This window comes from Hemitrygon akajei, chromosome 13 (genome assembly GCF_048418815.1).
Source record: "Hemitrygon akajei chromosome 13, sHemAka1.3, whole genome shotgun sequence".
Taxonomy (NCBI): domain Eukaryota; kingdom Metazoa; phylum Chordata; class Chondrichthyes; order Myliobatiformes; family Dasyatidae; genus Hemitrygon; species Hemitrygon akajei.
The window spans coordinates 88,355,399-88,380,728 of NC_133136.1; the positions used below are offsets into that span (position 1 = coordinate 88,355,399).

The following is a 25,330-nucleotide window of genomic DNA, read 5'->3' on the forward strand; positions in this document are numbered from 1 at the left end:
TGGCACCAATGACATAGGTAGGAAAGGTGAGGAGGTCCTGAAGAGACATTTTAGGGAGCTAGGTAGAAAGCTGAATAACAGGGCCTTCAGGGTAGTAATCTGGATTGCTTCCCATACCACGCACCAGTGAGGGTAAGAATAGGATGATTTGGCAGATGAATGCTGAGGAACTGGTGCATGCAGCAGGGGTTCAGATTTATGGATCGTTGGATCTCTTCTGGGAAAGTACGACTTGTACAAAATGGATGGGTTACACCTGAACCCAAGGGGAATCAATATCATTGCGGGTAGGTTTTCTAGAGCTGTTCGCAGGGGGCGCTAGAACTAATTTGGCAGAGGGATAGGAATCAGGGTGATGGTGCTGAGAATGGGTAATTGGTTTACAAACAGAAGCAGTGTGTAATGAGACTGCTAGTAAGGAGTGGCTGATGGTAGGGCAAAATTGCAGTCAACACGATGAGTTGCAATGTAAGAGGCGGACAAGATTGGAAAGGGTGAATTCAGGACTAAAGGTGTTATATTTGAATGTGAGCAGTATACAGAATAAGGTAGGCGAACTTGTAGCACAGTTCACAGTTACAGACTGGCATGGATGACGTTGTGTACATCATTGAAAGAAGATTATGGCTGGGAGGTTAACATCCAAGAATACACATTGTATTGAAAAGGCAGGCAGATAGGAGGGGGGGTGGAGTGGCTCTGTTGGTTTAAAAAAAATCAAATCATGAGGAAAAGGTGACATAGGGTCGAAAGAGGTTGAATCGTTGTGGGTAGAGCTAAGGAAATGGAAGAGTAAAAAGACCCTGATGGAAGTTGGATACAGACACCCCCAAACAGTAGTAAAGCTGTGGTCTACAAATTGCAATGGGAGATAGAGAATGGGGGACAAGGACAGTGGGGGAAAATAGTAAAGGAGGATTTCAACATACAGGTAGATTGGGAAAATCATGTTGGTGCTGGATCCTAAGAAGGGGAATTCCTAGAATACCTACAAGATGGCTTTTTAGAGCAGCTTGTGGTTGAGCCCACTGGGGATCAGCTATTCTGCATCGGGTTTTGTGCAATGAACCTGAAATGATTAGAGAGCTTAAGGTAAAGGTACCCTTGGGGACAAATGATCACAATTTGATAGTATTCACCCAGCAACTTGAGAAGGAAAAGCTAAAGTCAGATGTATCAGTATTATAGTGGAACAAAAGGGAATTATGGAAGCATGAGAGAGGAGTTGGCAAAAATTGATTGGAAACGAACACTGGCAGGGGTGCCAGCAAAGTAGCAATGGCTGGAATTCTGGGAGCAATTCAGAAACAAGATATATACATCCCAAAGAGGAAGAAGTATTCTGAAAGCAGGATGACACAACCATGGCTGACAAGAGAAGTCAAAACCAACATAAAAGTCAAAGAGAGGATATATAATAGAGTAAATATTAGTGAGAGATAGGGGTTTGGGAAGCTTTTAAAAACCAAAAAGAACGCAACTGAAAAAGTCATAAAGAAGGAAAAGATAGAATATGAAAGTAAGCTAGTCAATAATATTGAAGAGGATACCAAAAGATTGTTCAGATACATAAAGTACAAAAGAGAAGTGAGAATTGATATCAGACTGCTGGAAAATGATGCCAGAGGTAGTAAGGGGGGGAGCAAGGAAATGATGGATGAACTGAATAAGTAGTTTGCATCTGTTTTCACTGAGGAAGACACCAGCAATAAGGTGGAACTTTGAGAGTATTGGGGCAGAAGTGTGTGAAGTTGTCATTACTGAAGAGAAGGTTCCTGGGAAACTGAAAGAGGTGGCTGAAGAGATTGTGGAGATAATGACTCATCAAGAATCAATTGATTCTGGTGTGGTTCTGGAGGAATGGAAAATTGCAAATGTCACTCCACTCTTCAGGAAGGGAGGGAGGCAAAAGAAAGGAAACTATAGGCCAGTTAGTCTGACCTCGGTGGCTGGGAAGAGGTTGGAGTCAATTGTTAAGGATGTGGTTTTGGGGTACTTGGAGGCACTTGATAAAATAGGCCATAGTCAGCATGGCTTCCTTGGGGGAAAATCTTGCTTGACATATCTCTTGGAATTCTTTGAAGAAATAACAGGCTGGATAGACAAAGGAGAATCGGTTCATGTTGTATACTTGGATTTTCAGAATGCTTTTGACAAGGTGCCACACATGAGGCTGCTTAACAAGCTATGAACCTATGGTATTACAGGATGATTCTAGCACAGGTAAAGCATTGGCTGATTGGTAGGAAGTAAAGAGTGGGAATAAAAGGAGCTTTTTTTCTTGTTGGCTAGTGGTGTTCCACAGGGGGTCTGTGTTGGAACTGTTATATGTCAATGACTTGGATCTCGGAATTGATGGCTATATGGCCAAGCTTGCAGACAGGGAAAGATACGTGGCATGCCTGAATGAGTATCGACCTGTGGCTCTGACATCAATTGCTATGAAGTGCTTCAAGCGATTGGTTATGGCATATGTCAACCATAACCTCCAGTCAACCTCGACGCTTTGCAATTTGCCTACTGGAGCAACAGGTCAACGGCAGATGCCATCTCTCTGGCACTACATTCCTCCTTAGGACACCTGGAGAATAAAGACGCATATGTAAGGCTCCTTTTCATTGACTACAGCTCTGCCTTTAATACCATCATTCCAAATAAACTGATTCCTAAGCTCTGGAACCTGGGTCTTAGCACTCAAATCTGCAGCTGGATCTTCAACTTCCTCACAGACAGGACCCAGGCTGTAAAAATAGGGGACAAGCTCTCCTCTACAATCACTCTGAGCACCGGTGCCCCACAAGGCTGTGTACTCAGCCCCTGCTGTACTCACTGTACACCCATGATTGTGTAGCCAAGTTTCCATCAAACTCAATATATGTTTGCTAATGACACCACAGTTGTAGGCTGTATCTTGGGTAATGATGAGTCTGAGTACAAAGAGGAAATTAAGAACCTGGTGGCATGGTGCGAAGACAATAACCTATTCCTCAATGTCAGCAAGACGAAGGAATTGGTTGTTGACTTCAGAAGGAGCAGCAGACTGCACGACCCCATCTACATCGGTGGTGCGCAGGTGGAACAGGTCAAAAGCTTTAAGTTCCTCGGGGTGAATATCACAAATGACCTGACTTGGTCTAACCAAGCAGAGTCCATTGCCAAGAAGGCCCACCAGCGCCTTTACTTCCTGAGAAAGCTGAAGAAATTTGGCCTGTCCCCTAAAACCCTCACTAATCTTTATAGATGCACCGTAGAAAGCATTCTTCTAGGGTGCATCACAACCTAGTATGGAAGTTGTCCTGTACAAGACCAGAAGAAGCTGCAGAAGATCGTGAACATAGCCCAGCACATCTCACAAACCAATCTTCCATCCTTGGACTCACTTTACACAGCACGCTGTCAGAGCAGTGCTGCCAGGATAATCAAAGACACGACCCACCCAGCCAACACACTTTTTGTCCCTCTTCTCTCTGGGAGAAGGTTCAGGAGCTTGAAGATTCGTACGGCCAGATTTGGGAACAGCTTCTTTCCAACTGTGATAAGACTACTTAACGGATCCTGACCCAGATCCGGGCCATACTTTCCAAATATCTGGACCTGACTTGCACTACCTTACTTTCCCTTTTCTATTTTCTAACTATGATTTATAATTTAAATTTTTATTATATTTACTTCGATTTGTACTTAAGGGAGCGTGAAGTGCAGAATCAAATATCGCTGTGATGATTGTACGCTCTAGTATCAATTGTTTTGTGACAATAAGGTAAAGTAAAGGGGCAAGTAGTTTTGAGGAAGTAGAGAACCTACCAGAGGCTACAGAAACAGATGAGAGAATGGACAAAAAAAGTGGCAGATGGAATACAGTGCTGGGAAGTGTATGGTCATGGACTTTGGTAGAAGAAATAAAAGGGTAGACTATTTTCAAAATGGAGAAAAAATTCAAAAATCTGTTGTGCAAAGGGACTTGGGCGTGTTCGTGCAGGATTACTTAAAGGTTAATTTGCAAGTTGAGTCAGTGGTAAGGAGGGCAAATGCAATGATAGCATTCATTTTGAGAGGACTAGAATATAAAAGCAATGATATAATGTTGAGTCTTTATAAGGCACTAGAGAAGCCTCCCTTGGAGTATTGTGAACAGTTTTGGGCCCTTTATCTAAGAAAGGAATGCTGACATTGGAGAGGGCTCATAGGAGGTTCATGAAAATGATACCGGAATTGATACTTGTCATATGAGGAATGTTTGATGGCTCTGGGCCTCGACTCACTGGAATTCAAAAGAATGAGGGCTGACCTCATTGAAACCTAACGAATGTTGAATGGCCCTGATAGAATGGATGTGGGGAGGATGTTTAGGTGGGAGAATCCAAGACCAGTGGACACAGCCTCAGTATAGAGAGGGGTGTCCTATTTAGAATGGAGATGAGAAGGAATCTGTGGATTGCATTACCACAGGCTGCTGTGGAGGCCAAGTTATTGGGTATATTTAAGACAAAGGTTGATAGATTCTTGATTAATCAGGGCATGAAGGGATACAGGGAGAAGGCAGGATTTTGGGGCTGAGAGGGAAACTGGATCAGCCATGATGTAATAGTGGAGCATCTCGATGCGCTAAATGGCCTAATTCTGATCCCATATCTTATGAATATTGTCCTTTCAACTCTTTACATTTACTCTAACCATGCACAAAATAACAAATTGTGCAAGTGACTAAAAGAACATCAAACACCCCCTCGCATGAGAAAGCAAACACATCGTGCAAACAACCAGAAGAAAGAACAGGCAAAAACACAGAATATAAAACTGAAAGAGTCCGAGTAAATCACGGTCCAATCCATAAATTGCAGACCCAGAACTTCGGTATCATCCTCCGACAGGATCGAGGGAGTGAAAGACTGTCAAACACAGGCACCTTCCTTCAGGAGCTGTGAGCAAAAGGCTGGTAGTTGGCGCTGAGCGCTCACTCGCCTTCCGTACTCACCTCAATGGTTCAATCCTTCTCAACGGTTTAATCGGCAAGATTGGCGAAAATGGCCGCTCGCCTCCTGAAATCTTCTCAGAGACTCGAACTGTAGATCACAGACCTCAGCAATACCAGAAACATATTTAAAATAAAAAGAAGACGGAAAAGAACTGTAAGAAACAGTATCGTGGACTACATGGAAGATGTTGCCTGAGATAACGTTGTTCTGTTGCGCCATCTTGACCGGAGCCGTGTCTTCTCCATTGTATGCAGGGATAGAAATGTAAACAATATTGAATCACATAGCTGCTGTGATCTGTAGATAATTGTAAACCAAAAAACATAGATTTCTTTACTCTGTTGGTCTGTTCTATGATAAAAAGGTAGTCCTATTTACATTTAATGCGTGTATTGTGTATACGACGATAAACTAATCTAATAGGAGGAAGCCTACTATACTTACTCCATCTTGGAAGCATAGACGGCAGGAATCACTTTTAAATGGTAGGCCATAAGGTATTGGCAAATTAAAGATAGAAACATAGAAAAGTACAGCACAGAAACAGGCCTTCAGCCCATTTAGCCCATGCTGACACAATTTAAACTGCCTACTCCCATTGACCTGCACTGGGACCATAGCCCTCCATACCCCCACTATCCATGTACCTATTCAAGCTTTGCTTTAACGTTGAAATCAATCTGGCATGCACCACTTGTGCTGGCAGCTTATTCCACACTCTCACAACCCTCTGAGTGAAGAAGTTTCCTCTCATGTTCCCTGTAAACTTCTCACCTTTTACCTCTGGTTGTAGTCCCACCCAGCCTCAGTGGGAAAAGCCTGCTTGCATTTACTCTATCTATACCCTTCATAATTTTGTATACCTCTATCAAATCTCTTCTCAATCTTCTACATTCTAAGGAATGAAGCCCTAACCTATTCAATCTTTCCTTATAATTCCTGTCCTCCAGACCCAGCAACAAACTTGTAATTTTCTCTGTACTTTTTCAACCTTACTTACATCTTTCCTGTAGGTAGGTGGCCAAAAACTGCATAAAATACTCCACATTAGACTTCACCAACATCTTATACAACTTCAGTATAACATCCCATCTCCCATACTTGATACTTTGATTTTGGAAGCTTCCTTTACAACCCTATCTACCTGTGCTGACAGTTTCAATGAATTATAGACCTGTATTCCCAGATTCCTTTGATCTACTGCACTCCTCAATGCCCTACCATTCACTGTGTAAGACTTACCCTGCTTGGTCCTACCAAAGTGTAAAACTTCATGCTTATCTGCATTAAATTCCATCTGTCATTTTTTTAGCCCATTTTCCCACCTGATCTAGATCCTGCTGCAAGCCACGATAATCCTCTTTGCTGTCCACTATATCCTCAATCTTGGTGTCATCCACAAATTTGCAGATCCAGTTAACCAGATCATCATCCGGATTGTTGATATAGATGACAAACAGCAATGGATCCAGCACCAATCCCTGTGGCACTTCACTTGTCACAGGCCTCCTGTCAGAGGGGCAACCATCTACTGGCTTCTCCCACAATGTCTAATCCATTCTTTTAACTCATCTTGAATACCAGGTGTCTGAACGTTCTTGACCAACTTCCCATGTGGGACACTGTCAAATGCCTTGATAAAGTCCATGTAGAAACATCCACTGCCTTGCATTCATCCACCTTCCTGGTATCTTCCTCTAAAGACTCTGTAAGATTGGTTAGACATGACCTACCACACATGAAGCCATGCTGACAATCCTTAATTACTTCATGTCTATCCAAATAATTGTATATCCAGTCCCGTAGAATACCTCCCAATAACTTTCCCACATTATGTCAGACTCACCAGCCTATTACTTCCTGGTTTATGTTTAGAGCCTTTCTTAAACTGCAGAACAACATTGGCTATCCTCCAATACTCTATAATCCCTCCTGCCACTAAGGATGATTTAAATATAATTAAAGGGCCCTGGCAAATTCTGCATTTGCCTCCCATAGGGTCTGAGGGAACACCTTTTCAGGCTTGGGGATTTATCCACCCTGATTTGCCTCCGGACAGCAAACGTCTCCTCCTCTGTAATGTGTATAGGGTCCATGAAGTTGATGCGGCTTTGCTTCACTTCTCTAGACTATGTGTCTGTCGCCTGAGTAAATACAGATGCAAAAAATGTATTTAAGATCTTCTCCATCTCTTTTGGCTCCACACATTGTTTACTATTCTGATCTTCCAGAGGACCACTTTTGTCCCTTGCAATCCTTTTGTTGTTAACATATCTGTAGAATCCCTTAGCTTTCTCCTTCACTTTTCTGCTACAGGGCAACCTCATTGCCTTTGTTTAGCCCTTCTGATTTATTTTTAACTGTTGTCTGGTATTTCTTATACTCCATAAGCACCTCAACTGTCTATACTTGCTATGCATTACTTTTTTTCCTCTTAACCAGGGCCTCAATATCTATTAAAAACTGAGGTTACCTACACTTGTTATCTTTACCTTTTATTCAGACATGCACATACAAGCTCTGTACTCCCAAAATTTCACTTTGAAGTCCTCCCATTTTCCAAGTACATGTTTGCCAGAAAACAGCCTGCCCCAGTCCACACTTGCCAGATCATTTCTGATACTATCAAAATCGGCCTTTCTCCAATTTAGAATCCCAACCTGTGGATCAGACCTATCTTTTAGCTTATTTACTTTGAAACTATAATGGCATTGTGATTACTAGATGCAAAGTGTTGCTCTACACAAACTCCTGTCACCTGCTGTGTCTCATTCCTAATAGCAAATCAACTAAAGCACACTCTCTCGTTGGGACTTACTGATTAAGGAAACTTTCCTGAACACGTTTGACAAACTCTATCCCATGTAGTCGTTTTACAGTATGGGAGTCCCAGTCAATATATGGAAAGTTAAAATATCTTAAGTTTCTTGGAACAATCTGCGATCTGTCTACAAACTGCTCGTCTAAATCCCATGAACTTTTGGGTGGTCTGAAATATAGCCACATTAACGTGGTCATACCTTTCTTATTTCTCAGTTCCACCCAGAATGCCTCACTAGACACGTTCTCCAGTCAGTCCTGACTGAGCACTGCTGTGACATTTTCCCTGACTAGTAATGCCACCTCTCCTCCTTTACTCCCTCCCACTTGGTCATGTCTAAAACAATGGAACCCCAGAATATTGAGCTGCCAGTTCTACCCCCCCCCCCCCACAAGTGTTTCAATAATGGCTACAACTCATAATTCCAGGTGTTGATCCATGCTTTGTGCCTGTGCTCATCTACCTTTCTTATGATTCTTCTTGTATTGAAATATTCGCAGCTCAGGACACTGGACACCATGCTCAACCTTTTGATTCCTGACTTTGTCTGATGTCTTACCAACATTCTGGTCAAGATGGCACCTGCGTACAACACTCCTTCAGTCAACATCTTCCAGATAGATCATGAATCCATATATTTCACTTCTCTTATCTCTTTTACGTCTGTTTATTGTCTTCGATGTGATTCTGGAACTGTTGGAGCCTGTGATTTGCTCTTTGGAGATTGTTTGGGTGTTCCAGTGCTCTGCATTCTCTGAGAGAATTCTGAGAGGCAAAGGCAGTATGAGCGAACCTCAGGGCGGGCAGGCTGCTGTGAGCCAATAAAAACTTCCATAGTGCACCGATTAAACTGGCAAGGGGGATTGAACATTGAGATAAATGCAGAAGGTGTGCACAAGCTGCCTGCCTTTTGATCACTGAGAGTTGCTGTGCTGTGTTTCCAGAGAGGCGAGAGCTTGCCGCTGTGCCCAGAGAATATTGCCCAGATTTTCTGTGCTTTGGATGTGGACTTATTTTTTTGTATTCTGTGTTTTTGCCCGATCTTTCTCAGGATTTGTTGTTGGGTGGGGGTTGGTGGATTTGGTGGTCAATGTGCCTGTTCCATTTTTGTTTGTTTTTTCATGCTGTAAGGGGATTTGGGGTTGGTGACCATGTTGCCTTTCTTTTCTTTCTTGGTTTAATGGCTAACTGGAGAAGAAAAATTTCAGAGTTGTATATTTTGATAATAAATGAACCCTTGAACATTGGAACATATGTCTCCAAGACCTCCCCACTAATTGTTCTGGCACTCTGATTCCCATCCCCTTGAAACTCTGGTTTAAACCCCACTGTGCAGCATTAGCAAATCTTCTCGCTAGAATATTTGTTCCCCTTCCAGTTCAGGTGCAAATTGTCTCTTCTGTACAGGTCCCACCTTCCCTGCAAGAGAGCCCAATGATCCAAAAATGTGATGCTCTTCCTCCTACACCAATTCCTTAGCCACGTGTTAAATTGTATAATCATCCTATTTCTGGCCTCACTAGCACATGGCATAGGTAGCAATCCTGAGATTACAACCTGGAGGTTCTGCCTCTAACAGCATCTAACTCCCTGACCTCCCTTTGCAGAACCTTGTCACTCTTGTCATTGGTAACTACATGGACCACCCACCCACTTAAGAATGCTGAGGGCCCAACCGCTGTGACTTTCCTCTGCGAGGTCATTCCTGCCAACAGTATCCAAAGTGATATACCTGTTGTTGAGGGGGATGATCACTGATAATGGTGATTGTCCTCATTGACTTTGGTCTTTGTTGCGAAATGACCATGTCATAGGACAGGAGAGGAAGAAATTCATGCTTCAGAGGTTCATTTATTGTCAAAGTATTCTAAAATTCTTTTTCTCCAGATAGCCACAAAACCAAGAAAGAAAAGAATGGCAGCAGGATCATCAACCCTCAAATCCCTCCTCCCCACTCCAAAAAACAAACAAAAATGAAACTGGCACATCAACCCCCAAATTCCCCTCCCACGCACAAAAATGAGAAAGGTTAGATGAGAAACACAGAATACAGAAAAAAACCGTAAGACTGATAAAAAGAAGTTCACAGTCCAAGTCTACATCCAAAACACAGAAAACGTTCCCTCTCTGGCAGCAGACTGATCTCACCAGCGATTTAAAAAGACAGTCTCCCTTCTCAGCAGCAGAATGATTCCCCCAGCGATCTTGGAAAAAAAAGCAGGCAGTTCAATCTCCCTTGTCACTTTGATTGGTGGAGTGCAGTTGAACGTTGGCTCACAGTGTTCTCAACACGAGGTTTGTGCATGCTGCCTCTGCCTCCAGGAATCCTCTTGGAGACTACTGAGCGCTGAAACACCCAAATGATCTCCAAACTGTAGGTCGCATTCAAGATGAAAAACAAACATAAAAGACATAAAAGAAGTGAAATATATGGTTTCATGATCTATCCCAGAAGATGTCAACTGAAGGAGTGTTGTATACAGGTGGCATCTTGACCAGAAGATCAACCCATGTGGGGTGCTCATCCCAAAGATCACCTAAGAATTGCTAGCAGAAGTGCTGGGTGCAGGGTGGATGCAACATTTCAGGGAGGTTTGGATAGGTACATGGGTGGGAGGGGTATGGAGGGCTATGGACCAGGGAGGGTCTATGGGTTGGGAAGGATTAACAGTCTGGCACAGACTAGATTGGTGAAAGGGCCTTTTTCTGTGCTCTGGTGCTCTATGACCTTATTCATTTAATTTTTGAAAAAAATGACGAAGTACTTTGTTTCTGTGCTCGTACAGATCTGCATTCACTAGCTTAATTAGTATCTTGGGAGGAATATTTGGTGACTTTTTACATTAAACAGAAACTACATCCTTGTGATGGAAATTTCATCTACGGTAATATTAAAAGATCAGAGATTTTTTTTGCTCAGGGTAAGTATACTGTGTCTGATAGAAAGCCCAATTTAACAGCTAAACATTGCTTCGTGCCTGAATTTATTAGAGAGAGATTGCAACATTATCCAGTGTTTCAAAGAGACCTTGAAAATTTTATGGGCCAAGATAAAAACCATTTTCTTGCTGTTCAATATGAAATGATTGTCTATTTCTTAGGCCTGCCTTGGCCCATTTTCTAATTTTACTGCTAGCCTGTTCCAAATCAAGTGATTCCCAGTGATCAAGTGCATTATTGATCATTATTTACTTGAATATCTTCTCTTCTGCCAGTTTTTATGACCCATAACTATCCTAGTTTTAAATCAATATCCTGGTTTTATTATTGGTAGCTCCTTTTTGTGTGTTTCTCAGCTTGATTACATTTTTCCTTTAGTGAAGGCTCCAAAATTATACCTGGTATGTTATAGAGGAGATCGATACTGGTTGAACTGTTAATGTCCACATTTTGTTCCTTTTGTGAAATTAACATTCCAGTAAAAGAAAAAGAGTACTGGGGGGGGGGGGGGGAGTCAATGTGTCAAGCAGTAGGTGTATCTTGACATTTTGGGTGCAGTGTCTCACTCGACTTGAAACCTAAACATCCAGCTCTTGCCTCCACAGATTTTTGTTTGACATGCTGAGTTTTCCAAGTTTTTTTTGTAGTTGTTCCATTTTCCATAATCTATATTCTCTTTTGTCTTAATGTTTCAATTTTTTTCTTACCATTTGCCAGTTATTGGTTCAGGAATTTTTTTATCATCACCCCAGATGTCATTCCTGATCATCTCTAGAAAATGTGCTGAAATACGCTTTATGCATATTTAAATTTTTTAACTTAAGCTACATCTGTCACTTATTTCCCCTTCCAACCTGAACACAGTTCTCCTGTACTTTGTAGCTACCTTTTACAATGTTAACCATCTCCTTTTTATCTTAGTGTCATAAGCTTTGACATCTTGATATTCTTCCAGATAATTTCTGATTACATTTTATTATGTATGCCAATACTACATTGAATGAAGATGATTAGAGAAGCAACACTAAATATGAAGCCAATATCAGTGTGATAACTTCCTAGGTCTGCCGGCAGATAAGCAGGCAAAGTTTCCATTTCTGTTTGAAACAAGTTGCAACCCACATCTTGATAAATAAAATGGATGCCAAGCATCTCTAAGGATAAATGATGTCAAAATCAGTGTTGGCAAAGGTTCCAGGAAATTTGGGGAGGGCTGGTTATTATAGACTATGATTTTATTAGTGTAAATTTTAAAAATTGAGAGTTTTCTTGACCAGATTAATTGCAGGTTAGTTGGCATATTTCTAATAGATGTTACTCTGTAATCTGTTCAGTAGTTGAGCATTGTGTCAAGTTACATAAGTCTTCATGGAAATGTGGAAGGTTTTGGTGTCTTCCGAGCAAACCAGTTTCTCCCAGGCATGGGTGTATTGATAGGCATTCCATTGTAATACAGAGTGCTTGGATAAATAAGCAGAGGGTACACAGAACTTTACAAGCTGCTAAAGACAGAAGGAAAGAGGATATCAACAGGAGGCCATTTCTGCTTTGAATGTTAGGGGAGTATCTGTGATGCCATATGTAGTGACTTGTAGTAAAAATGAACAGGTCATTAATGACATCCTCCACCTCCAGCAGCCTTAACTGCAGTTTAAATCAGAGCAGAAATTGTATTTCTTGAAAGAGCCTGGAATACAGACAGCGAACATGAAACTTAACTTTCACTACATATTCACTGATCGAGTGCCATTGAGTGCACATTCCCTTATGGAACTTTACATGACAATTCTACCTTGAACTTCAACAGAAATGGATCCAGCACACAGTGCATGTCACTAACAAGCATTCTTGGGTAATCTTATAATTTTATTTTGCAGCAGTCTGCAGTGTAACTTCTATTTTAGCTCACTCAGCAAATCAATAAGAGACTACTAGGTGATGATGATGATGTGTAAGTCACCAGCATGTGTAGACTATGATTGTGTTTAAATGCAAAGAGTACAGGGATAGACCATTGCCATTCTGAAAGGACACTTTTGATACAATAAGTGCTTTACAGAAGTCTTTTAGCACTCCGTGGTGTCAAAGTTCAAAGAACATTTATTATCAAAGTATGTATACTTTATACAACCTTGAGATTTGTCTCCTTACAAGCAGCATCAAAACAAAGAAAGCCAATGGAACTCATTTTCTTTTGGGGAAAAGAAGAGAATGTGTCAGGGTTGTAGTAGTTTGCTATTTGAGCTGAGGACCCAGAAATGTCAGTGAGTGTCATGCAATCTGTTTGGATGATGTCCTTGCCATGGTTTAACAACTGGCTCGTGCATCCTGCTAAAGCCGCTGCAGCAGTGCTGTGCGAATGATTAAGAAGTGAATGATTATATAGGCTGAAGGAAAGTTGATGTAGATTGGAGGTAAGTGAAGCAGATGTGTCAGCGACTGGTCATATAATTGGTAAGAATTTGGCATTCATTGATTGTAACCATTCACATCAAATTATTGAATATCTTGCTTTGCTGCATTCAGGTTCTGGGTCTTGGCTGCTGTCATTGGCCCCATCAGCTATCTTTAGCGGCTGTCTTCTGAGCATACATCTGGAAGGCATCCCAGCCTTCTGTGGATACAATATATCTCTGCCATTCTCCCTTCACCATCAAACTGTTCAGTACAGCATCTGAAGAATTTGCAGCCTAGACTTGCCCTAGTTTTGCCATTCATATAGTTCCCCAGGTCAGGCTTGGTTGCAGAACTCAGCAATCCCACTACAATGTAAGAGGTACAGGATAGCTTTAACTAGGACTCCCCATTTAATTTATTGGCACCTAATCAATCTAAATAGGAAATGTTGACTTGAAATTATTCAGGAGCAACCCATAGGAAGTTGGTGTGCTGCCTGAAAAATCAATGGTTATGTTTTAGAATCAAACTTAATTGAAATCTGAATAAATTAAATTCTGCACTGTAAAAATTAATTTTCTATGTTAATTTTCACTTATAAAAGTTAAAATTATGACATCACATGCTTAAAAGAATCATACAATTGGACAAGCCCTGAAGTTTTCTGTGTATCTATTTTATAGGCACCAAAAGTTCATAGATTTAGCAATGAAATAGTTATGCATATATCAGTGAAGAGTAGGTGTACTGCAGCTTATGGAAAATTGGACCTTGCTTTCAAATTTTATGGTTTTAATATACTGTTTGTTTGTATGTATGTATGATAGCTTGAGATTTCTGTCAGCTTTCTTTTTAAAACAGCAAGCACTGTCATCTTCATTAGTCTTGCCAGAAAATCTAATCCAGTATACTCAAACAACAACACACACAAAATGCTGGTAGAACACAACAGGCCAGGCAGCATCTATAGGGAGAAGCGCTGTCGACGTTTTGGGCCGAGACCCTTCATCAGGACAGTTTTAACTTTCTGTGCCTGGGAAGTTCTGTGTTTGAAGCGTAATATATATATCTCTAAATTGCTCTCTCCTTATCCAGGATTTTAACAATTAGCCTAGGATCTTTGTCTCCCACTTGCGTGTGCAGCAATGTTTTTATTAACTTGCATATGTATTTAATTTTATGTACTACATTTGCTGAGTAGATTTTCTCTGCTCTTTCTGTGTGAAGGATGAGTTTACTACTGCAAATGATCTGTAATGATTTACCAAGCTATTTGTTAATTGCTTTTTATATCATATTAACATAGTAACATTTTCTAATGGAGCATTTCTAATGAATTAAAACATGAATTCTAGACTGACAGGATGAAAGGTCTGCACTCTGTTAACTACAAAGGCTATCCCTGAAATACATTTGCAAGAAAAAATTTGTGAACCCTTTGCAGTTACCTGGTTTTCTGCATAAATTACTCATAAAATATGGACTGATCTTTGTATTTAACAAACATTTTGTACATCTTAATATTTAATTTTAGAGGACGGAGAATATTTAATTTGGGATTGAAATTCACCATATAGTCTTAGTTTATTCCCTGTTGACTGGTTGTAATCCTTGCCGAGTACAAAGCAAATAAATAAATACATTTGTAATTGCAATAATTCTGTATCACTGTTTCCAGCTGGAACATTATGAAAATATTATATTTCTTCTTTAGCATTTGGGAATTCCAGTGAGTGTTAATTAGCTATTTGCTTGGCTAGCGAAATGCCTTTCAGTTGTGGATTTATATAGTGTCCTGCTTTATCTGTGAATATTGAAAAGATAATTTATTTGTTGCCTTTTGTACTTTTTCCACTAGGCAGAAAAAATAGCCTCTCAGATGATCACTGAGGGGCGGATGAATGGATTTATTGATCAAATTGATGGAATCGTTCATTTTGAAAGTAAGTGGTTCTGTATGCACATTCTGTCTGAAAAACTTCCTTTTGATGTTAGTATTTTTATAATTCTGAACATTGAAACAATGAGATGCTGTGACAGCTTAGTAACTTAATACATCAGTGTGTTGTAGAGATTTGTGCCTGTTAATCTGACAAAGTCATCTTGGTGTTATGAAGAAGAAATCATGTTGAGCAGTGTCTAAATTGAGAGACTTTCTTGAAACATAAAATCAAAAGACATAGGAACAGAATTAGGCCATTCAGCCTATCAAATCTTCTCTGCCATTCCATCATGGCTGATCCCAGATCCCACTCAACTCCATACATCTGCCTTCTCTCCATATCTTCTGATGCTCTGGCCAATCAGGAAACGATCAACTTCCACCTTAAAAATACACATGGACTTGGCTTCCACCACAGCCTATGGCAGAGCATTCCACAGATTCACTACTCTCTGGCTAAAAAATATTCCTCCTTACTTCTGTTATAAAGGGTTGACCCTCAATTTTGAGGCTGTGCCCTCGGGTTTTGGAACTCCCACCAGAGGAAACATCTCCACTTCTACTCTATCTAGTCCTTTCAACATTCGGTAGGCTTCAATGGGATTCCCCCCCCCCCCCCCCCTGCATTCTTCTAAATTCCAGTGAGTACAGACCCAAAACTGCCAAATACTCCTCATATGTTAACCCCTTAATTCCCAGAATCATCCTCATGTACCTCCTCTGGATTCTCTCCGATGACAACACATCCTTTCTGAGATATGGGGCCCAAAACTGTGGACAATACTCCAAGTACGGCCTGATTACTATCTTATAAAGGCTCAGCATTATCTCCTTGATTTTATATTCTGTTGCCCTAGAAATAAATGCCAACATTGCATTTGCCGTCAACCTGTAAATTAACCTTCTGGGAGTCTTGCACAAGGACTCCTAAGTCCCTCTGCATATCTGTTGTTTGAACCTTCTCCCCATTTAGATAATAGTCCACACTATTTTTCCTTTTACCAAAATGCATTATCATACATTTTCCAATACTGTATTCCATCTGCCACTTTTTTGCCCAATCTTCCAATTTGTCTAAGTCCTGCTACAATTGCATTGCTTCCTCAGCACTACCTACCCCTCCATCTATCTTCATATCATCAGCATCTTTGCCACAAAACAATCAATTCCATTATCTAAATCATTGATAAACAATGTGAAAAGAAGTGGTCCTAATACTGACCTCTGAGGAACACCACTAGTCACTGGCAGCCAACCAGAAAAGGCCCTCTTATTCCCACTCACTGCCTCTTGCCTGTCAACCATTCCATTATCCATGCCATTAAATCTTTCCTGTAACGCCTTTAGATTTTATCTTGTTAAGCAGCCTCATGTGAGGCACATTATTAAATGTCTTCTGAAAATCTTAAGTAAGTGACATCTACTGCATCTCCTTTGTCCACTCTGCCTGTTACTTCCTCGAAAAACTCTAACAGATTTGTCAGACAAGATTTCCCTTTGCAGAAATCATGCTGGCTTTGACTTATTTTATCATCAATCTCCAAGTACTTCAAAACCTCATCCTTAATAATAGACTCCAACACTTTACTGAGGTTATGCTAACCTCAACACTGAGGTTAGGCTAACTGGCCTATAATTTCTTTTGCCTTCTTCCCTTTAAAGAGTGGAGTGACATTTGCAATCTTCCAGTCCTCTGGGACCATGCCAGAATCAAGTGATTCTTGAAAGATCATGACCAATACATCCATTATCTCTTCAGCAACTTTTTCAGACCTCTGGGATGTAGTCTATCTGGCCCAGGTGACTTATCCACCTTAAGACCTTTGAGTTTGGCTAGCACTTTTTTCTTTGTAGTAGCAATAGCACTCACTCTTGCTTCCTGACACTCCAGGACCTCTGGCACACTGCTAGTGTCTTCCATAGTGAACACTGATGTAAAGTACCCATCTGCCATTTATTTGTCCCCATTACTAGTTCATCAGCATCATTTTTCCTGTGGCCCAATATCAGTTGTAAACTCCCTTTTGCTCTTCATATAACTGAAAATATTATTGGCTAGTCTGCCCTCATATTTCATCGTTTTCCTTCTTATAGCTTTTTTAGTTGTCATTTGTTGGATTTTAAAAGCTTCCCAATTATCCTACTTCCCACTCACTTTTGCTACTTTGTATGCCCTTTCCTTGGCTTTTATGCAGTCCTTAACTTCCTTTGTCAGCCACGGTTGCCAACTCCTGCCATTTGAGAATTTCTTCTTTGTGCGACATATCTATCCTGTGCCTTGTGAACTATTCCCAGAAACTTCAGTCATCTTTGCTCTGCCGTCATCCCCACCAGTATTCTCCTCCAATCCACCTCGGCAAGCTCCTCTCTCATATCTATGTAATTCCCTTTATTGCATTGCAATAGGGATACATATGACTTCTGCTTCTCCCTCTCAAATTGCAATATGAACTCAATGATATTATGATCACTGTCTCCTAAGGGTTCCTTTACAGTAAGTTCCCTAATAAGATCTGGGTTATTACACAACACCCAATCTAAGACAGCCTTTCCCCAAGTAGGCTCAAGCACAAGCTGCTCTAAAAAGCCATCTCGTAGGCATTCAACAAATTTCCTCTCTTGCGATCTGACGCCAACCTGATTTTCCCAATCCCCTTGTATATTGAAGTCCCCCATTAGCATTGTGTCATTATCTTTATTACATGCCTTTTCCAGATCCCTTTGCAATCGCAACCCCACATATTGCCTACTATTTGGAGACCTATACAGGTGTCCCCCACTTTACTCCATTTCGCATTACAAAGAGGATTTTCGCCTTTACAAAAAAGTTACTCATATAATTTTTCCCATATAAATTTATGGTTCTTCGCTTTACACTATTTTGGCTTAAGAAAGGTTTCATAGGAACGCTCTACCTTTGTAAAGGGGGGGGCACCTGCATATGATTCTCGTAATGTTTTTTTTACCCTTGCAATTTGTTAACTCCACCCACAAAGATTCAACATTCTCTGACCCTATGTCACCTCTTTCTAATGATGTAATTCCATCCCTTACCAACAGAGTCATACCACTACCCATGCTTTCCTGCCTGTCTTTTTAATACAAGTATATCCTTTGATGTTAAGCTCCCAACTATGGCCTTCTTTCAGCCCACATCTTCATACTGACCAATCTGTAATTGCACCACAAGTTCATCCACCTTACTCGGAATACTACGTGCATTTAAATACACACCTTCAGTCCTGCATTCTTTGCCCTTTTGAATTTTGCCTCTTTGGTACAATTTAACTCTTTGCTTTGTTGGTATTTGTACCCAATCATTGGCTTGTCCTTCCTTACATTCATGTTACACCCCTCATCTACTTATAAACTTGCTGGCTCACCTTCAGCTCTGATGTACTGGTTCCCATCCCCCTGCAATATTAATTTAAACCACTCCAAACAGCTCTAGTAAATCTTAGTAAATCTGCCCATAAGAATATTAGTCCCTTGATATCAACATTGAAGATCCTAAAAGGATTGACGGGATCTTTGCAGAGATGATTTTTTTCCTCTTGTGGGAGAATCTGGAGCTATAGGTCACTGACCTCATTAAAACCTGTGTGGATGAGTTTGTGCCTACGGGAACATACCGTACAGACCCAAATCAAAAGCAATGGAGGAACCAGGAGATTTGTAGTCTGCTGAAGGCTAGAACTGTGGCATTCAAGCCTGGTGACCGAGGACTGTACGAGAAGGCCAGGTACAACTTATGGAGGGCTATCTCAAGAGCAAAAGAACAATTCTGATTGAGGTTAGAGGCAAAATTGGATGCATGTGAACTCTGGCTGGGTTTGTAGGCCATTACTTCCTACAAAGTGAAACTGAACATCATGAATGGCAGAGATGCTTCACTCCCAGACGAGTTCAATGCCCTTTATGGTGGCTTTGAAAGGGAAAATAAAACTACAGAAATGAGGATACCTGTAGCACCCAGTGACCCTGTGATCTCAGAGGTCGGTGTCAGAACGTCTTTCATGTGGGTGAACCCTGACAGGCACCAATGGTGAACCTGGTAAGGCTCTGAAAACCTGTGCCAACCAACTGGCAGGTGTGTTCAAAGACATTTTCAATCTGTCATTGTTACAGTCAAAAGTTCCCACCTGCTTCAAAAGGGCAACAATCATACCGGTGCCCAAGAAGAGCAGGGTGAGCTGTCTACTATTGTCCAGTAGCACTCACATCTGTGTGAGGAGTGCTTTGAGAGGTTAGTTATGGCTAGAATCAACGCCTATCTCGGCAAGGATCTGGACCCACTGCAATTTGCCTATCACCACAATAGATCTCATTTGTTCTTCAAGCAGCCTTGGATCACCGGACAATACTAATACTTACGCCAGGCTGCTGTTTACTGACTACAGTTTAGCATTTAACAAAGTCACTCCTACAGTTCTAGTCAAAAAGCTCCAGAACTTGTGCCTCTCTACTTCCCTGTACAACTGGAAATAACATATGCAGCTTGCTGATAATCAATACTGGTGCAACTCAAGGATGTATGTTTAGCCCACTGCTTTACTCTCTCTACATACATGACTGTGTAACTAGGCACAGCTCGAATGTCATCTATAAATTTGCTGATGATGCAACTGGCAGAATTTCAGAGAGTGACGAGAGGGTGTACAGGAGTGAGATATACCAGCTGGTAGAGTGGTGTCGCAGCAACAACCTTGCACTGAACATCAGGAAGACCAAAGAGCTGATTGTGGACTTCAGAAGGAGTAAGGCGAGTGAATAAACACCAGTCCTCATCAAGGGATCTGAAGTGGAAACAGTGAGCAATTTCAAGTTCCTGGGTGTCAGCATCTCTGAGGATCTATCCTGGGTCCAACATATCGATGCAGTTACAAAGAAGGCACAGCCTTGGCTATATTCATTAGGAGTTTGAGGAGCCTTGGTATGTCACCAAAGACACACTCAGATTTTTACAGATGTGCCTTGGAGAGCAGTCTAACTGGTTGTGTCACCATCTGGTTAAGGGGAGAGGCACTGCACAGGATCAAAATAAACTGCAGAAAGTTATAAAAGCAGTCAGCTCCATCATGGGCACTAGCCTCACTAGCATCCAGGACATCTTCAAGGAGTGATGCTTCAAAAAGGTGGCGTCCATCATTGACCCCCATCACCCAGGACATGCCCTCTTCTCATTGCTACCATTGGAAAGGAGGTAGAGGAGCCTGAAGACACACACTCAACAATTCAGGAACAGCTTCTTCCTCTCCTCCATCAGTTTTCTGAATGGACATTGAAGCCATGCACTACTTTTTTTTTCTCTTTTTGCAGTACTTATTTGATTTAACTTAAAATGTGTGCTGTAATTTACAGCTTTTATTATGTATTACTGCTGCATAACATCTTTCACGACATATGCCAATGAAATTAATTCTGATTCAAAAATAAGGTCTGGACTCTTGCCCAGATCCAGCACATTTCATTTTAAATGATCTTCATATTGCCTTTCTCTGCTGCTTGCAATGGCTTGTGCTTTGGTTCATTGGTATTGACCGTGAGTACTTATTCAAAAAGCATTCTACATCTGTGAAACTAGACAATAAGCAAAGCAGGTTGTCATCTCAGAGGCTTTTCCCCTTGATTTCTATAGCACAGGAGAGCTGGTTAGTAAAGAAAACCTAATTAATATTCAGGTTAATAGCTCACTCAGCACCAATCAGAAACAAAAGAAATGTATCTCTCTTTGTCTGGATCAACTCAACACTGCCGAACAACAGTGGCTCAATTAACTGAGCCTTCAAAAGAGCCCCTCATCCATGTCATTAATCTCAATTTAAAAGTTTGATTAATCCAGGCATTCAATCTACATAACTAAGAGACTGTTTCATCTTAATGCAATGGGATTCTTCAGAGTGGTTTGCTGAATGAATGCTTGAACAATTTTACCATGACCACAAGCTCATTTCAGTGAGGTCAACAGGATTTTAGACTGTGGGAGACAAGTTACTATTAGGTTAGTTTTACTTTCAGTACAGTGGTCAAAGAAACAAGGTGGTGTAAAGCTGAGTAACAGGCTGCAAAATACATCCATCACTTCATCTCAGCACGGATAGATGGTGGCTGTCCACTGAACCACCAGCTAGAATCCTAGATCTGACCAACAAGTGGAACCAAGTTCCAGGTGTAACCCAAGCAGAGCTTCATTGAGCCAGGTATTAATCAGGAAGTGCTAACTGTGAGTACTATCAAACATTCAGCATACTGATGTGCTCATTGGCTGACTGTGAGTACTATCAAACATTCAGCATACTGATGTGCTCATTGGCTGACTGTGAGTACTATCAAACATTCAGCATACTGATGTGCTCATTGGCTGACTGTGAGTACTATCAAACATTCAGCATACTGATGTGCTCATTGGCTGACTGTGAGTACTATCAAACATTCAGCATACTGATGTGCTCATTGGCTAACTGTGAGTACTATCAAACATTCAGCATACTGATGTGCTCATTGGCTGACTGTGAGTACTATCAAACATTCAGCATACTGATGTGCTCATTGGCTAACTGTGAGTACTATCAAACATTCAGCATACTGATGTGCTCATTGGCTGACTGTGAGTACTATCAAACATTCAGCATACTGATGTGCTCATTGGCTGACTGTGAGTACTATCAAACATTCAGCATACTGATGTGCTCATTGGCTAACTGTGAGTACTATCAAACATTCAGCATACTGATGTGCTCATTGGCTAACTGTGAGTACTATCAAACATTCAGCATACTGATGTGCTCATTGGCTGACTGTGAGTACTATCAAACATTCAGCATACTGATGTGCTCATTGGCGGACTGTGAGTACTATCAAACATTCAGCATACTGATGTGCTCATTGGCTAACTGTGAGTACTATCAAACATTCAGCATACTGATGTGCTCATTGGCGGACTGTGAGTACTATCAAACATTCAGCATACTGATGTGCTCATTGGCTGACTGTGAGTACTATCAAACATTCAGCATACTGATGTGCTCATTGGCTAACTGTGAGTACTATCAAACATTCAGCATACTAATGTGCTCATTGGCGGAGTTGGATGTGCCTTTTTTTTTGTGTGTGTAGATTTATTCATGCAGGGTGTTTTATTTGGAAGTAGTACAGTCAGGTACAAATGCTAAAATTGCAACTAGCACTGCTATTAGGTGAAAAGATGGTAAATATCAGAAAATATTATTTGAAATATAGTCCTCCCTAATAGAATATAGAGGAATATAGACAAATTTGGGTGGGTGGAAGATTACAATTAGAGTGACTTCTGTGTAAAATTAAGTTATCTGTATTTTAAATGAATGGACAGTATTAAGAAATTGTATAGATGTTTATATTGGCTTACTGAAGGTGAGTTATTGTTCATCTGAGCCACACTATCATTCTCTGAGAACACTGGATGTGTTTTAATGAATCTGTTCTCTGTGTGTTTTATTCCTTTAGTTGCTGGTGGGTGCTAGGTAAACTCCATTTCAACAGTGACAAGTGAATTGCATAAAAGTAAACCTTATCAATTTCCTTTTGCCTTTTATCCTATAATTTTCATTCTTTGCCAGTTTAATTCTCAGGTGATGTCCTCCATTTAAATGATGGCAAAAATGAATAGCTCAATGACAATTATGTGAAAGTCTGGGGTCTCCCTTCCTAATGAGAAATATACTTACTTGCAATAGAGGGCACAGAGCAAAGGTTCACCAGATTAATTCCTACGACTGGAAAGTTTTTCATATGAGAAGCAGAGTGAGTATATACTGAATATAGGAAAATATTGGAACTCATTGAAACATAGGATATACTTATGAAGCTTGATGGTGGGTGTGGTGTTATGGTTTCCATTGGCTGAGCACCTAGAATCAGAGGTCAGTTTCAGAATAAGGGGTTGATCATTAAGGACTGAGAAAGTTTCTCATCCAGAGTGGTTAATCTTTGGAATTCTCCATCCAGGAAGACTGGAGGCTTAGTCACTAAGTATATTCAGGATAGAGATCAATACATTTTTGGACCCTAATGAAATCAATGGATGTGGAGTTAGTATAAGAAAGTGGTACAGAGACAGAGATCTGTGATCTTGCTGAATGGCAGAGCAGGATGAAAGGGCCAAGTAGCCCAGAGCTCAAAGGATGTTTTCTGTCACTGGAGTACTAGCAAGACTAAAACATTTGTCTTATTCTTCCAGCTCGTGAAGCTTTGCCTACATGGGACAAACAAATCCAGTCCCTTTGTTTCCAAGTGAACAATCTCCTGGAGAAGATCAGCCAGGCTGCCCCTGAGTGGACGGCACAGGCAATGGAAGCTCAGATGTCACAGTAACAGCCTCACCCAAATGCATGAAGTTGTAGCCACCACCATAATTCAGTTGACCGCCTCCCTCACCTCCCTATTTAAAAGACTGAATCTAGTTTTTCCAGAACTAACTTTGCAATTGAAGTTATGTGGATTTTTTTTTGCAGAATAGGAAGATATACATTTCTGCATTACACATGGAAGTATTTGCTTCAGTAATTCTGGATCCATTCATGGGGGTTATCTTTGAATGAGGCAATTGAGATTTGTTCAGTGAATTTGGTTGCTGTTTATTGAATTCAGAAGACTGTCACTCAGTTTGCTATAAACAGTCTGGTTTAATTGAAAAACTGAAGAACTTCATCTTTGATGCATTATTAAAGGAATTGATCCAGATTGTTTGGGAGTTTTTTGCTGAAATCTGAAGACAACAACAGATGGAATCTGTGCTAATACAAGTTGTTATTCAAGAAAATAAACTCATCCTAAAGCAGATATTGACATGGACTATATTACTTTGAGAATATCCTCTTTTCATGTAATTAACTGTTTATTATGTAATAACTTTGCTATAACAAAAAACTGGGATTTACATATCTCATTAAAAAAATAAAATCAATGGTTGATTTTGGTTTTCAAAAGTGAGTGATGCTCATATTTAAATGTCAGTTTACATGCTGCTGCCTTGCAAAGTTTTATTCATGGTAGATAGTTGTAAATCCTCCTGAATAAAGAAACCTTATATTCTATACATCGGTAATATATCCTGATGCCACTTTCTGCTCCAACATATTTATAAGCTTTGGTTTGAAGGACATAATTCAATGAATAACATATGTTTGTACTGAAGAACTCAATGTCGGCTTCATTCATAACTTTATTCAGTTTACCATTAACAATACATCTTCTCTCGTGTCACTTAAATAGTTCCCTTTAAACAATTACGATGCATAACAATGTAATTTTGCAGATAAGTCAACAAGCACTAGATCCTTTTACAAATCAACGTTGTTAATAACATTACAAGCTAGAGTATTGATTTAAATTTTGGAGCTTGAAAGGTAATGATAACAAAATCTCAGGGTCCACTTTGTTAGAACAAAATCCCCTAAAAAATTAACGTAATTTGTGTAAGGATCAGTTGATTTCTCATAGCTTTTGTGCTATTATCTTCAGATATTATTATAACCTTTTATACCACTTAAAACAATATTTTCTAAGACCTTAAAAAGTTGGAGGAAGGCTGCCTATCACTCAACCAGAACTTCAAGGTAATATGGGAGACCCACTGCCTTCAAGAGGCAAAATAAGTAAACCTTTCATCAGATAGAACCCCAACATTTTTCTTGGTTCTAGGAATTATTTCATTTATTTGTCATAAAAGCCAAACATATTAGGACATTTGAATTGGGATATTTTTGGTTTGTTCAGTGGAGTTTGAGAAGTGAGGGGTTATTGAACTATATAAAGTACAAAAGGGTGGAAGGGGTTAGTGACGAGAAGATGTTTCCTTGAATGGAGAGTCTAGAGCTTCAGACTGTAATCATAGGATAAGAATTTGACCATTGAGATTTCAGATGAGAAATCATTAAAAGAATTGTAAAATGTCATAATTTTCTATTCCAGAAGTGCGTGTGTTGAAGACTGACTTAGCCCACTGCTCTACTCTCTCTACATCCATGACTGTGTGGCTAGACATAGCTCAAACAGCATCAATAAATTTGATGATGAAACAACCACTGTTGGCAGAATCTCAGATGGAGATGAGAGGGTGTACAGGAGTGAGATATACCAGTTAGTTGAGTGGTGTCACAGCAACAACCTTGCACTCAATGTCAGCAAAACCAAACAGCTGATTGTGGACTTAGGAAGGGAAGACAAGGGAACACAAACCAACCCTCATCGAGCAATCGGAAGTGGAGGGAGTGA

The 25,330-nt window shown here is 40.5% G+C and overlaps 1 protein-coding gene across 1 annotated transcript in view; it reads left to right on the forward strand.

The window, feature by feature from the left end:
* cops4 (COP9 constitutive photomorphogenic homolog subunit 4 (Arabidopsis)) overlaps positions 1-24,042 on the forward strand; it is a 55,990-nt gene extending 31,948 nt beyond the window's left edge. The window contains exons 9-10 of the mRNA XM_073065025.1: positions 14,993-15,077; positions 23,295-24,042. Coding sequence (XP_072921126.1) covers positions 14,993-15,077; positions 23,295-23,428 — 219 coding nt within the window. The 3' untranslated portion in view covers positions 23,429-24,042. The remainder of the gene's footprint in view (positions 1-14,992; positions 15,078-23,294) is intronic.
* Positions 24,043-25,330: the final 1,288 nt, after the last annotated feature.